At 33.0% G+C, this 14,538-nt stretch overlaps 1 protein-coding gene across 1 annotated transcript in view; it reads left to right on the top strand.

Moving 5' to 3' along the window:
• Positions 1–14,538, top strand: part of LOC108905162 (homeobox protein OTX1 A-like) — a 77,492-nt gene that overhangs the window by 48,568 nt on the left and 14,386 nt on the right. Inside the window, exon 2 of the mRNA XM_023455908.1 lies at positions 4,770–4,997. Within this exon, the coding sequence (XP_023311676.1) occupies positions 4,770–4,997 (228 nt within the window). The remainder of the gene's footprint in view (positions 1–4,769; positions 4,998–14,538) is intronic.

Consider the following 14,538-nt stretch of genomic DNA (forward strand, 5'->3'; position numbering starts at 1 on the left):
TCTCTTTCCTTACCATGCACCAGCCCCCGCGGTCCCTTTCCAACCCTGCATTTGCCCCTACCTTTAAGTACCTACCGAGATAGCCCTGAGGTGTATTATTTACCTCCAAACATACGAGTAGTCAGTTTACAAATACCTACGAAAGTGGACAGCTCGATAAATAGTAGTTTTAAATCTATTCAAAACGCGTGTTTAGACTGTTATAAAGTGTCATTTGATATCATCGACAACGATCTTTACTTGACATTCGAGAAGTACGGATTACTGGACTTAGTGTTGAAGTGCAATCCGGATCGGGATTTCTCTGGTTATATTGTGCAATTGGACCATAAAGTGTTAAACCATAAGTGATGATATTGACCGTTTGCGGTAACCTACATTCAATTTAGGATACAATTAATACAACAGGTATGTATCCACTGTAACCAACAAACAGTTCTAATAAATGTAAGCCACACACCTTAATTAGAGAATATAGAAGGAGTAATTGAGCTTTTGTTTATAAATGATCGAATATTTTGAATAGAATACTTACTGCCCTTTTAGAAAAGAAATTTCATGATTTCGGCATAATATGTTTACATTTTAAATATCTATCAAGCCAAACTAGAGAGAGATGTATGTAAGAAAAACGTGCAAAAGCGGTAAAGATATTCATATAATCAGAAGTAAATTGGCATTGGACAGAGATGTGATGTATGCATTTTCAAAAACAAATTCCAAAACTAATGGAAAGACAACGATTTTCTTTAAAGACAAAATATAGTTTTAATGAATCTTGTTCTCATCTAACAGATGGCACCACTTGTTTATTTGTTTCTTTGATTGATAATTTTTAAATTCCATCTTTTTCTTACCTGCTTAGAAATTACAAGTGATTTAATAACATTAATTTAACATTTATAAAGGTGTATTTTACGTTCTAAAAGCACAAAAAAGGTTTTTTATGGCTTCACAACTAACTCAAATGATTTAACTCTAATTTAAGACCATTATAAAGTATAATAATTAACAGCAAGTTGATAACTGTACAAAAATGAGCATGCAGTTTTACAAATAAATAATGAACAAACACATGGGAAATAATCCCTTTGGTATTCCGTTTTAATCCGATTCATTTTCATTTTTAAAATCAAAAGTTAATGCTGTTGAATTTCGTTTTGATGTTTATTTCATCTTTGCAGTCGTGTCCAAGTTGATTTGTCATGAACTTTGTTATATGTCTGATATATAATACGTTTTAAGTATATTTATTAGCGTCTCTATCGTATAAGAAAGAGTTTAAGGGTTAGTTTCACTTAATAGCAGCTTTTTCTTGGCGACATTTTCTCTTCATACTAGCTCTCAATTCATATGATCGAAATAATAATCTCTCATTATTGTAACAACTGAAATTTAGGTACGAAAATATGTATTTTTTGCTTTTTTCTGATTGAGTCGTCACAATCTTCTAGGAAATAATAGTTTAAAGTAAACATCCTTTGCTTGAAGGTATCTGTTAAAGCAAAGCTGCCGCTAGACTAATAATCTATTGGAATACCTACCTTTTTTCCACAGAGTAAGACCAGTACCTGTATTAAGCAGTGCTTTGTTTTCAAACACAAGGCTTAAATCTTGTCTCGTGTTTCGGAAAACAGTGTTTTGTACGGTCCTTATTAGTGAACTTGTAAATTTTTACGCATGGCTACCTGTTCCTGGTACCAACGTAATTGTTGTATTTTGTCACTAAACAAGCGGCAAAAGATCAGTAACGGATTATTTTAGGTCCCTTCCGTGGAACTGTGTATTTATCTTCAAACTTCCTCTTTTTGAAAATCTCTCAGATTTAATTTGCCGACAATACATACAGGTTTTTTAATTAGACATTCTAACAACGGATGATCATGGTGCACGGAAAACCTATCTCCGAAGACTTCCGCAAAGTCAGTGGAATAAAAACAAATTGTTCCTGTAGAATAACTGTTTTGTTACATAGAAGGCAAATGAGGTTGAATGAGATCAAGTTCGCATGAGGGACCAAACAAGTATCAAGAGAAATACCATAGTAAAAGGTAAAAAAATGACAACATTGGACGACCATTGCATGTGGTACTGAGTGTTAAAAAAATAACATAACAATACTCACTAAAGTAGGAGTTTGTTTACATCTGAAGTGTTGAAATTTCAATGACAACAAATTTAGACCATTGCTTAAGCCTTCAAAATGGTAAAAAGTAAAGAAAAATTATAGTAGGATAAAACCCATTGGAAAAGGAAGAGAATATAACAAAAATGAAAAGAAAAATAATTTACGGGCGATCTGAGGTCGGGAATGGGAAGGGGGTGAGTTTTTAAGGGTAAAAAACGGTTTATCTTGATTTCTGGAAAAACTACAAGTCTTATGGAAAAAAGTTCAATGAGAAAGTTGTAGGTAATAAAAAGATCTAAAACTTTTGTATTAACACATTTTTCACATAACCTCAAAATTTATGTGAAAAATTCAAATAACCAAGTTTTTGGTTTTTTATTTTTATCTTTTACATAAAATTTTTTTGTTTCACGAAATTTGGTGAAAACTTACCTATTTATGTCCCAAACACGCTGTAATTTTTTTGATTTGAAATATTTATTTTTTCACCTTATTTTTACTTAATATCGAAAAAGCACCCTAATTTTCAATCGAAAATTCTCACGTCAAAATATCTGTTTTTTTTTGTTAAAAACGTCGGTGGGCTTTTTCTTCGTTGAAATCTCTACTTTCTGATGGTGTAAAAAAATATATACATTACTATGGTAAGTTTTCTCAGGAAATGTAAAGAAACGAACTAGAATCCGAAAATTTTTTTCTAATCATTATGTACAATTTTGAGCTATTTATTAAAATTTACACTTTAATTACTCGAAAAACGTAAGATTCCATGTTACATTGATAAACAAAAAAATTACAAATCCAAATATACTATTATAATTAACAACCAAATAAGTTAATAAAGTTAATATTTAATAAGACATCTACAATATTGTGAGAAAGTTGTAGAATCTTCTTTCGTTTCTTTGCATTTCCTGAGAAAACTTAGCATAGTAATGTATATTTTTTACACCATCAGAAAGTAGAGATTTCAACGAAGAAAAAGCCCACCGACGTTTTTAAAAAAACATATATTTTGACGTGAGAATTTTCGATTGAAAATTAGGGTGCTTTTTCGATATTAAGTAAAAACAAGGTGAAAAAATAAATATTTCAAATCAAAAAAATTACAGCGTGTTTGGGGTATAAATAGGTAAGTTTTCACCAAGTTTCGTGAAAAAAAAAATTTTTTGTAAAAGATAAAAATAAAAAACCAAAAACTTGGTTATTTGAATTTTTCACATACATTTTGAGGTTATGTGAAAAAAGTGTAAATACAAAAGTTGTAGATCTTTTTATTACCTACAACTTTGTCATTTAACTTTTTTTCATAAGACTTGTAGTTTTTCTGGAAATCAAGGGAAACCGTTTTTTACCCTTAGAAACTTACCCCCTACCCCTTCCCGACGTCAGATCGCCCGTAAATTATTTTTCCTTTCATTTCTGTTATATTCTCTTTCTTTTCCAATGGGTTTCATCCTACTATAATTTTTTTTGGTTTCAAAAATTATCGACCCTGGTCTAATTATCATTTCCGTCGGATAGTTGTTTATGATATACAGGGTGATACATTTTTTATGGTTAGAACCATCGATAGATCTTGTCAAAATAATGTCATTTTGAAGTATACACTTTTTCTTCCAAAGGCTTCCTGTTAGAGATTTTTTTTGGTTTTTATTTATTTTTTCTTAAACTATGAAGGCCATTTGTTTTATATTTAATATGAAGTGTACAAATGAAAAGCTCTACCGATTTTGTAAATTATTGTGAAAATAGGTCATTCATAGGCGATCCCTACTTTTAATATAATTTCTACGCCACTGGAAAATTTTCAAAATGAATATATTTTTTTTACTTTGGCGGTTTATTCTACAGCAAAAAAGTCTCTTACTATTTTCAAATGAACTGCCTGGTTTTTGAGAAAAATTCTAAGCCATATTACAATTCCGTGCTTGAATTTCCTTATACACATTGTATATCATTGTATATTATCATACAACGTTCTTATTGTGTTAAATTCAATCGTTTACGACCACCCTGATTACCCCTTATCTACTAACACCCACACACTGTTCCATCCTTTATATAAAGCTTATTGGAATAACTAAATGTGAAAATAATAACACGTCTCGCTTACTTGTACGCTTATGATCCGCACTGACATGCCTTAGCTGGAAAGTTTAGTACAGTCGTATCTTTTTTTGAATGTACACTATAAGCAAAAATAGAAATAGACGCATATAATAACGTTCCAAATGCAAGCGCGCAGGCTCAAGATGTTATCGGAACCATATGCGAAATGAACGGCACATTACAATTTCCATGCAGATAATACACAAAGTTATTTCTTCGGTAATAATTGTGGTTCAATTTGTATATGAATCACGGTCTACTATTATGAAGCCTGGAATATTATTTGGAAACATATATGCCAATATTTGCCAGAAATATATCCAAAATCAAATCCCTTTGAAGAAATGTAGCAACTACTACCCATTTTCATTCTTAATTCAAATAGCTTCGGTTATAGCATTCATGTCGTATGTATGGTAATATTGGTTTTCCAAATGGTTCCAAAAACTGCTACACTTTATAAAATCTTTGGAACGATGTCTCAATAACTGTTGGTAGAGAGGTTACAGCATTTTCTTTTCTTTTGCAGTGAAAATATCCGGCATCAAGACGTCTCCTTTACCGGCAGAAGACGTTACGGGCTACGGCGTGGGTGGCAGTCTGTTCCCCAACATGAACATGGCTGGGTACCTGAAGACGCCGACGGGTCCTCACGGGCCTTTCCCGCCGCATCCTTCCCTGGGCAATGGGTTGATCATGCCCGGACTGGGAGCGTTCGGGCCAACCCACCCCCTGGAACCCGTTCCTTTCCCACAAGGTAACTATCTAGTAGTTCTAAGTTTATTACAACTGGCACATCCCCCGAAGCTATTTTTTGCGCGAGCGAACAAATTATTCATGAGCCGCAGAAGCTTCGAAATAAATAATTTTAAATTTGCACAAAAATGTTCTATTGAAAATACATTCTGTCAAAAAAAGTATCCGGAATTTGTCATTTAAAAATTCCTCTTAAAGTAGATTTCAGTTACTGTTTTGATGGAAAGTTGGTAGTACCGACACGAAGTTTGAGCGTGATCTGTCAAATAGTTTGTTTACAGCTGTTAATTCTATTAGTCCACCTGTCTGTTCCACGATTTTTACTATTAATAATGTTATTGAGCAAAGAGTTTGCCTAAAATTTTGTGCTACCAACGGAATTTCTTGTGTTGAATCATTGAAAAGGTTCAGAAAAACGGACGGTAATTCAGTTTTATGGAAAACTCAGGCACACGATTGGTTAGAAATCATTCAAACGTGGTCATCCTTCAACGTCTTCAATTGAAGAAAACGTCGATATAGTGAAGGAAATTGACAAATTCCGGATACTTTTTTGAGAGAAAAGATATATGTGTAGAAGAAATATGTTTATATCACGATTGATAGATATTGTTGTGTCCAGTTTAGTAGTCCTAAAACATTTAATACGGTAAAGTTAGTAAAGTCATAAGTTTATGCACTTACCACTACAAGATGTACATTGATATAATTGCATTGGGTTATGCATTTTTTTCTTAATAACGATTGGAAAATATGTATTTGGTGACTCACTCAAATTTAGGATACAAAAATTCTAGTTATATAGTGTCACCATCTGGTGGCGCTATGATAATGTTCAAAATATACATTCAACTGCTTCCTGATATTAACAGTTTGAAATCACTTTGCTAAAACTGTCAGCGTTGATATACGAAAAACGGAAATATTCATTTAAACTTTTTTGTCACAGTGAAAAGGCGATGTGAATATATAACCACACTATTTTATTATTTTTGAGCGGCAGGTATTAAAAGTCTATCATCGTTTTCGAATTTAATTATCTTCAGTCGATTTAAAGGAAAATGCAATTTCCTAAAGGTATCAATCTCTCTGAATTTCCACTATATCACTGTTAATACACTGACAACCGGATTCATGAAAGAGGCGTAAGGCGTTAGTCGGACTAAGGAATTTTGCGCCCGTGTACACCTGTTCACAAAAAAATGCGCTATCCTTGCGCTAATAGTTACGCCAAAATTTAGACCTACATAACATGCATAAAAATCATGCAACTTAAGTTCCAGTTTATCAAGTTTATTGCATTTTTTTTTTAAGTAGAAGTAATTCCAGTGCTTAATAATAATAGTAGTTTAATCACAAGACAAGATTTTCATGCATGTTATGTAGGTCTAAATTTTGGCGTAACTATTTGCGCAAGAATAGCGCATTTTTTTGTGAATAGGTTTACACGGGCGCAAAATTTCTTAGTCCGACTAACGCCTTACACCTCTTTCATAAATCCGGTTGTGAAAGTTTATCAAAAAGTATCATTAATTAAAAAGGAAGTAGTAAATGTATTAATATAAATCGTACACTCATAAAAGTTTTATGTAAAATTACACAATAGATCATTGGTTATTTTGACGCTAAATGGATTAAATTACGTTGGCCGTATAAGAAAATTTTGCATTATTACATCACCGAATAAAGTACTTTTACATTAATCTAACGTGACCCCAAAATAACCAATATTTAATATAACTTTAAATAAAATATTTATCAGTACAATTAATTATTAACCATTTTACGGCTTTTTCATTTTTTATTGCGGAATTTTCATTTTAGTATATAAAATTTATTGTTTAAAAACTTGTACTGTGTAAATTTTGTATTTTTACAATCATTTTTGACTATTGGTTAATTAAATTCAAAAGAAACAAAAATTACAAAAATATGCAACAATAAACAATGGATTTGCAAGTGAAAATCATGACATGCTTGTATTTTCAGATAAATTATTGTTGATTTAGCATACAGATTCATTTCTTAGCTTGCAACGCAAAATGTTGTTTACAATACAGGGTGTTCCTAAATAAGTGTCGCAACGGAAAACTGTAAATTCCTCTTGAAAAGAGAAACATATTTTTCCTCTTCCATTTTTCTCTCCGGGCTTTTGTTTTCGAGATACACGGTGTCAATTTTTTTTTTTAGATTTTTGCCAATATCTTAGGAACCGTGTGAACTACAGAACTGAGCTTTTGTACATTACCACTATTAATAGCTACTTGTAGCAAATGTTGTTAAATTTCGTTAAAATTGTTAATTATTACTACCTATCTTTTGAATCACAAAAGATTTTCGAAACGTTAGCAAAATGTTTGTTTTTGTTCATAAAAAGGTCATTTTTCTTGAAAACGGTTGACTTTAGAGAAATGAACCAAGAGAACTCTGTGTAAAATTCATTGGCGCTTCAGAATTTGCTGTCACATGTCAATTTTTAAAGTGACGTAAAAGTTAGGGGGGAAAACCTTAAACCTTAAAATCTCCACCACTGGCACGTTCAATGAATTCGAGAAAAGTGCGAAAAAGTAGCTATTAATAGTGGTAATGCGTGTACAAAAACTCAGTCCTGTAGTTCAAACGGTTCCTAAGATATTGGCAAAAAAATTTTAAAAAAATTTTGACACCGTGTATCTCGAAAACGAAAACCCGGAGAGAAAAATGGAAGGGGAAAAGAATGTTTCTTTTTTCAAGAGGAATTTAAAGTTTTCCGTTGCGACACTTATTTAAGAACACCCTGTATATTTAGAATCATTATGTTACCATCACTGATACATAAAAAACCTTCACTCTGTATGTGGAAAACAGAAACGTTGCGGTCCCATGTGTATAAGAACTTTTTCTCTTAGAATTAGATTATTCGTTAAAGTTTGCGCATATACTAAACGAGCTCTTTGGAAATGATTCCCAAACATTTTTTAATCCCAAGCTTGAGGTAAAATTTTATTACGAGTGTGTAATTAATTGTGTATTTCCGACTTCGGGGCACTTTTAAGGAATCGACGTATTTTCCGCAACGCTCCACTTCACGCCGGTATCCGTTCGAGTCGCGATCGGTAATCCTAGAAATGCATGTTGAAATAATCCCGATAAACGTCGGGAGAGAGTTGGGAGAGCAGCTGGATAACAAGCCGGCCCCCTAATCCCAAGGAACACGCACATAAAGAGTTGAAAATGTGGACTCCCAACGATTTGGATTCGATTCTATGGCTACCGGTATTGAGTTTCATAAACGAAACTCTTGATCTCGGCAGTAACTTACGGGCATAAAGCTAAGATTCAACGCTGACACACCAGCCGGGAGAATAATTTCGGTGATTTGTTGAGTTGATTTTTTCGGCCAGGAGTCGGGCTACTGGATACAGATTCGGATGCAAATTAACGAATTTACGTCAGGCCGACGTGACAAATGGGTTATTCGGATTTAAAATTAGAGAGGCCAGGGACCAGATGTATGCGACTCTTACGTTTTTCATTTTATAGATTATGGAAGCCTTTCCCGCTCATGTCCCTGTCACACTAGAGAATGAAATACCTATACCGATATCTGAAAGCTTAGAATTATCGAAATAAAAGAAAGCACTACCTACATTCCTCCCGCCATTATTTACCTACGTGTAACAAAGTGTATCTCTTTTATCTATAATTAAAAAAACAAATAGCAATTAGTTTACGCGGATTTGCACATACCTCTTGCAAAAAAATTGATATAGACGTGAAACAACCCTGTTTCCTTAATATTTCAAACCGTTACACCAAACTACTAACATAGATATAGGGTGTCCCATGACTCGATGGTCATAGCTTAAGGTCGTATTCCTTGGACAATTTTAAGGCGAAAATGCCTTATACACTTTGTCCAAAACTCAATAGTTAAGGAGTTACACGCGATATTAAATTTAACAATAAATAAATCTAGTAGGCCATGTAATTCTTTTGTCATATTGTTATGGTGACATTGTTTATTCCTTGATGTTGTAATTTTAAGGTTAATTTGACATGGCTATGTTTTCAAATCAAGAATATGCCAATATTCACTTTATTTACGGATATTATGACGGAAATGCGAGAGCGTCAGTGCGAAGGTTTCCTGATCGAAGAATACCTAATAAGCAAGTGTTCATAAATGCGCATCGTCAGTTGACAGAAACAGGTATGTTTCCTAAAGCTACTGCAGATCGTTCCCTGCAGTAAGAACTTATCGAAGAAAAAGCTATTCTTAACATGACAGTTCCACCAAAATAGTCCCACTACTAGTATCTGAAGAATATCTAATCGTGTTCATGTTAGTCGAATGAAAGTGTGGAGAACATTACACAATTTTGGTTTGTACCCATATCACATACAATCTGTACAACATTTACAACCAGCAGGCTATGGAGCGCGTGTTGACTTTTATCGTTGGTTGATTGCACACCAACAGCTTTTTAGACAAATCATGTTTATAGATGAAGCCACGTTTAATAGAGATGGAACTACAAATACCAGAAATTCACATTCATGGGCACTTGAGAACCCTTTGGAAATCAGGGAAATGCATTTTCAACATCGCTTTTCGGTGAATATTTGGTGTGGTGTTCTTAATAACCTTCTTATTGGGCCATTCGTATTTCAAGAACGTTTTACATCCGAGCTTTATCATATTTTTTTACAAAATGAGTTGCCAGGATTAATGGAGGATGTTCCACTTCAGAATAGAGTTAACATGTGGGTTCAGAACGATAACGCACCACCGCGTTTTAGACCGCCGAAGTCTAGTCTAGTATATTCAAATAAACCAGAAATCAGAGATAAGTTAATTCAAAACATTATCGCTGCCGCTGCATTCATATGAGATGACCCAGATACTCTTCAAAGAGCTACATCATCAATTATTAGAATAGCCAGAATGTGTTGTGAGGCTTGTGTCTTTAACTATTGAGTTTTGGACAAAGTGTATAAGGCAATTTCGACTTAAAATTGTCCAAGGAATACGACCTTACGCTATGACCAACGAGTCACGGAACACCCTGTAGAAGCTTAAAATTCGAGATAGATATTCGATTTGTCATCCATATTTAAAACCTAAAATGAATCTTCGGACTTTAATATATTCCGGCTGAAATAGAGCCGTGAATTTTTCAAGGGGTTAGTGGTTTATTTTCAATTACCGACTCGCAGATTAGCATATCATCTGTCACGTGTGTGTGTTTGCACTTCACACCCGCCCACAAACTGTGCCATCCCCAATCGCACCCAGACACCCCTCACTGTGGGGATTTATTCGTTACTCTCTAAAACAAATATTTCTTTAACTTTTCCGCCTCAGGACAGTCTAAGACCGGTTAATAGTGCGGACAAATCGCCGTAAAATTTGGGTTGTTAATTTAATAGGCATGATGACAGATTTTGAAAAACTGTTCTATGATGTTCGGAAGTATTTACTATTTCCAAACAATATTTTACTTTTGTAGAAAATAAAAGGTTTAGTAGAAAAATATTGACATTTTAATTTTAAGTCTAAACTCACGCAAAAAAGATAGCTGGTGTCATGGCGTCTACGTGACGTCACATCTATGTTTGTCAACAGTAAACATAAGGTGCTAATTTTTTGTGTTGCAAGATTCATTAGTTAAATAAAAATACAAAGTTACCATAATAGTATATGCATTTTATTTATCAAATTGTAGTTTGGTATAATAATGGATACCCATTATCTTTCCATGAAGAGACTAGAACATTAAGAAAGTCTGATACATAGTTGTCATCAAATGTAACATTAATTATTCCTACTATTTTATTTGTACTGAAGTTGCAATCGGCTACACCAAAATAACCCTTTTGAAGCCCTGTTAAATACATTTGTAGCTGCCATCTGCACATAAAACTTCATGCCAAAAACAGCTTTAACGTTGGTCTCGTCTCCTTCAAATTTCATGTCATCTTCATCAGTCAATACAAGTTTTTTAAAAAATGTGTCGCAGGACTGTTCTTTGTATTTCAGCACCAATTTATGCATGGATAAACTTTTGATCACAAACATAGTCTTTTTGATATTTTATTAACTCGCAGTTGTCCAGCTTTATTTTCTTTCCTTCTTTTAGAAACTTTTCAAGTGTCTAACGTTTCCTGATTATGGTTTTGTAACACAAAACTAAGCAACTGATAGTTGGGAAACACAAAATAATTCAACGGAGATAAATACTGCGGATATTGTTAAAGTACAAATGAAACAAAATGACATTTACATAGATGTGACGTAATTCGCTCTGATTGGGGTTCAAGCTATCATGGCGGTTTGCTCTATTCTGTAGTTTTATTTCAATCTCGCTCATAATAAAAAAATAAATACGTTTTTTTATAATCCATGAATCATATTTCATTAGATAAGTATATAATTTTAGTGATTCTTGGTTACTGTCTTCATGCCTATTATTAGTTCTCTTAAACATTAAAGGAAAAATAGTTTAGAAAACAGAATGAGTCAGTCAGTCAATAGCCATAATAATTTACTTGCACAATTGTAGTACTATCAACTAGCTACAAATAAATAAGATAAATAAATAAATATAGCATCATAGTGTCTGAAGGAATATGTATCATAAATTAATACACGTTTAAATTTTATTTAAATAATAACTACATTGTCAAACCTAAAATGATTTCTATTTATCAAATTTTTAGCTAAATAAAAATTTTATTTGCCAGCGTTTGAAGAGGTTATTTTTAAAGAAAATGAAGAAAATAAACTTGTCGAAGATTTTTGGTAAGAGTTTTTATAATCCTTAAGAAACAGTTTAGTATAAATTGTTTATTTTATTTATTTTGACTGGACTGTAGTTTCTTTCGACTAGATTTTGCAGCAATAACCATGTTATAAATAATTTCGTAATTATCACGTTAATTAAATTAAAATCGTAGTACAGAAATCCGTAATTATAATATTATGTTTAGGTCTTGTCTATGATGTGTTAGAAAACACTGAGGTATCGGTTGTAGAGAAGCCCTCTATTCGACGACGGTGTCATTTCGTCTGCACTTTAGGGCTTTGCTCTACGCAATAATACACTCACTTTGACCCCATAAACATGCCAGCGCAAAAGTCATTATCCTCTAAAACTTTTCACACGTGGATCCGCCGCCACACCAGAAAATAAATCTACTAATTTGAGAAATTTATCAGTATTTTTCCTTCCATTTTGTCGAAAAGTGGGAACCCAATTATGTTTTATCAAATCAAAAGTCATCGAGCTTATTCCGCCAAACAGGCTCCTCGTTCTATGCGATTATCTTGATAGAATTGAAGAAATTGCGGAACCGCAAGTTGATGCCTCTGAAAATTGGTGTGAAGTTTTTTGTGGGAACGTGCCCATCTGGCCAATAAACGCTCTCTGGGGTGTCAAATTCAATCAGTGCTGTTTTATTGGGGTATTTTAAGCATGAATTTAAACCGTTACACTGCGAGGGGACGACTGTACCTCTGCCATAACGGAGGTAGTCGAACGTATAGCTCCAGGCACATTCTCTGATATTCCGAATGAATAATTCATAATTTATTATATTTAATATATTCACATATGATACAGGGTGTAACTAAAGTACTACGAAATTTGCATGCTTTACTAGCTACGGAAAAAAGTATACATAAACTGCGCTAAACGTTTTGTGATACAGGGTTTTGAGTTAATGGCAAATTCAAGAGTAAATGTCTTTTTTATTGGCAAGTACTACTAAAACTCAGAAGTTTCTATTTTGCTCTAAAATATAGGTAATTGTTTTAAATAAATACTAACAAAATCTCATAATCTCATGTGTTTATATGAAATTATATACTTACATTGTACAGTCCATTTGTTTAAGTAGAATTTCAGGAAAAGAATAAGCCAATAAAGTTCTGTCAGGGGAACTACTGTAACAATTTACCGTGACAGGAGAGTGCCTTGAAATTTTCCGCCAATGTCGTCCTACCTCGGATGTCGAATGTGGGCGGCAAAGGCGTGCCTTGAAATTTTCCGCCAATATTTTCCTACCTCGGATGTCGAGTGCGGTTAATTCCAAGAAAGTGACGCAGGGGTCTTCTTGGAATTATGTCTCAACAAATATCGTACGGACTGTACCTTATGTCATTCCATTAGTTTTATTCCATTTGTTAAAGTTAATATTTAATATTCCATATTTAATTGAAACCAAAGAATTTTTTGTAGATTTGGAAAGTCTACCATTGAATTTTGGTCAAGTGGCCTGCGCATGTATGAATACAGGACATTAATTAAAGTTGTTACACGACTTGAAGTGTGAAATCTACTGTCAAAAATTAAAAGAATTTTAGATATGCGAAAATGTAAATTTTCGGAGAAATAGCGTGTTAATTAAGAATTAAATAAGAAAAATATAATACAGAGTATCATAATATTCCTTGTACATGGAACCATCACTGACATTTTGGGTCAAAATAAGACAATTTAGCTAAATATTTTTTATCCAAAATTTCTTTTATTAGTTCTTGAAAGCATTAGTTTCGCAAAAAAATTGAATTATTTCCAAATAGCTAATAATAAATCCTGTGTTTTAACATAGTAACTGAAGGAATCTGCAGAAATGCGAAAAATTCATAAGTTCATATTTTTTTTTAAAAACGAACTGAGAACACACTTCGATATTCGAATATAATGCTTTTTAAAATTACATAGTGGGCTGCGATAGCAACTTTGACATTCTGAGCAGTTAGGAGAACGAATAAAATAATGTTTTTCATCAGATTCAAGCAACAATAAATTTCGAACAAATTTAATTTTCGTTACTAAACAGATGTCGGGCCTATGTTCGTAGAAATGGAGGTATTTTTAAGCATTTACTCAAATAAAATCATTAAAGTGATGACTAATGTTATTAATTTCTTTATTCGAATAAATAACGGAATGATTAGTGCTTGTCATGTCATTTAGTAAAAGTGTTTTCAGTTGGTTTTTTTAGTTTTGCTCGAAAATCAGTCTTTTTCGAAAAACAGAGATAAGAGAGTAGTAATTTGTAGAAAATTGAAAGGTGAATCCGAAAATATCATGGTTGTTACCATAAAGCAGTGGCGATGGCGTAGGTACTATTTTGTTTAGAAACATATGCCACCGATACCCTGTATCTCCGCCACTGGACCCTGTAAATTTTAGGAAAAGCCCTCAGATTTTGGACAATGTTTACATAAATACATGTGCCTAATTTCAAATTACTAGTTTTTAAATTATTTAAAAAAATTAAAAACATTTTTTGAAGTATAGCACCCCGTATCTTTTTAACAAAGCGTCCTAGATAAAAACTTTATAGAAAAGACTCCCCTTAAAATTCACCAAAGAATACGAGGTTTTATTTTTGGTCACCATTTGTGAATCACCCTGTATAGGAGTGGGGATATTTTTGACGCCCACTTAGCAACTTTAACCTGTGGCAGTGTCTACAGTTACTTTAAATTGGACATAATTTACATTTTTTTTTATTTAAATAAAAAAATACTAAATGTAATTGAGCTATAT

This window comes from Anoplophora glabripennis, unplaced genomic scaffold (assembly GCF_000390285.2).
Source record: "Anoplophora glabripennis isolate ALB-LARVAE unplaced genomic scaffold, Agla_2.0 scaffold54, whole genome shotgun sequence".
NCBI classification, from domain to species: Eukaryota; Metazoa; Arthropoda; class Insecta; order Coleoptera; family Cerambycidae; genus Anoplophora; species Anoplophora glabripennis.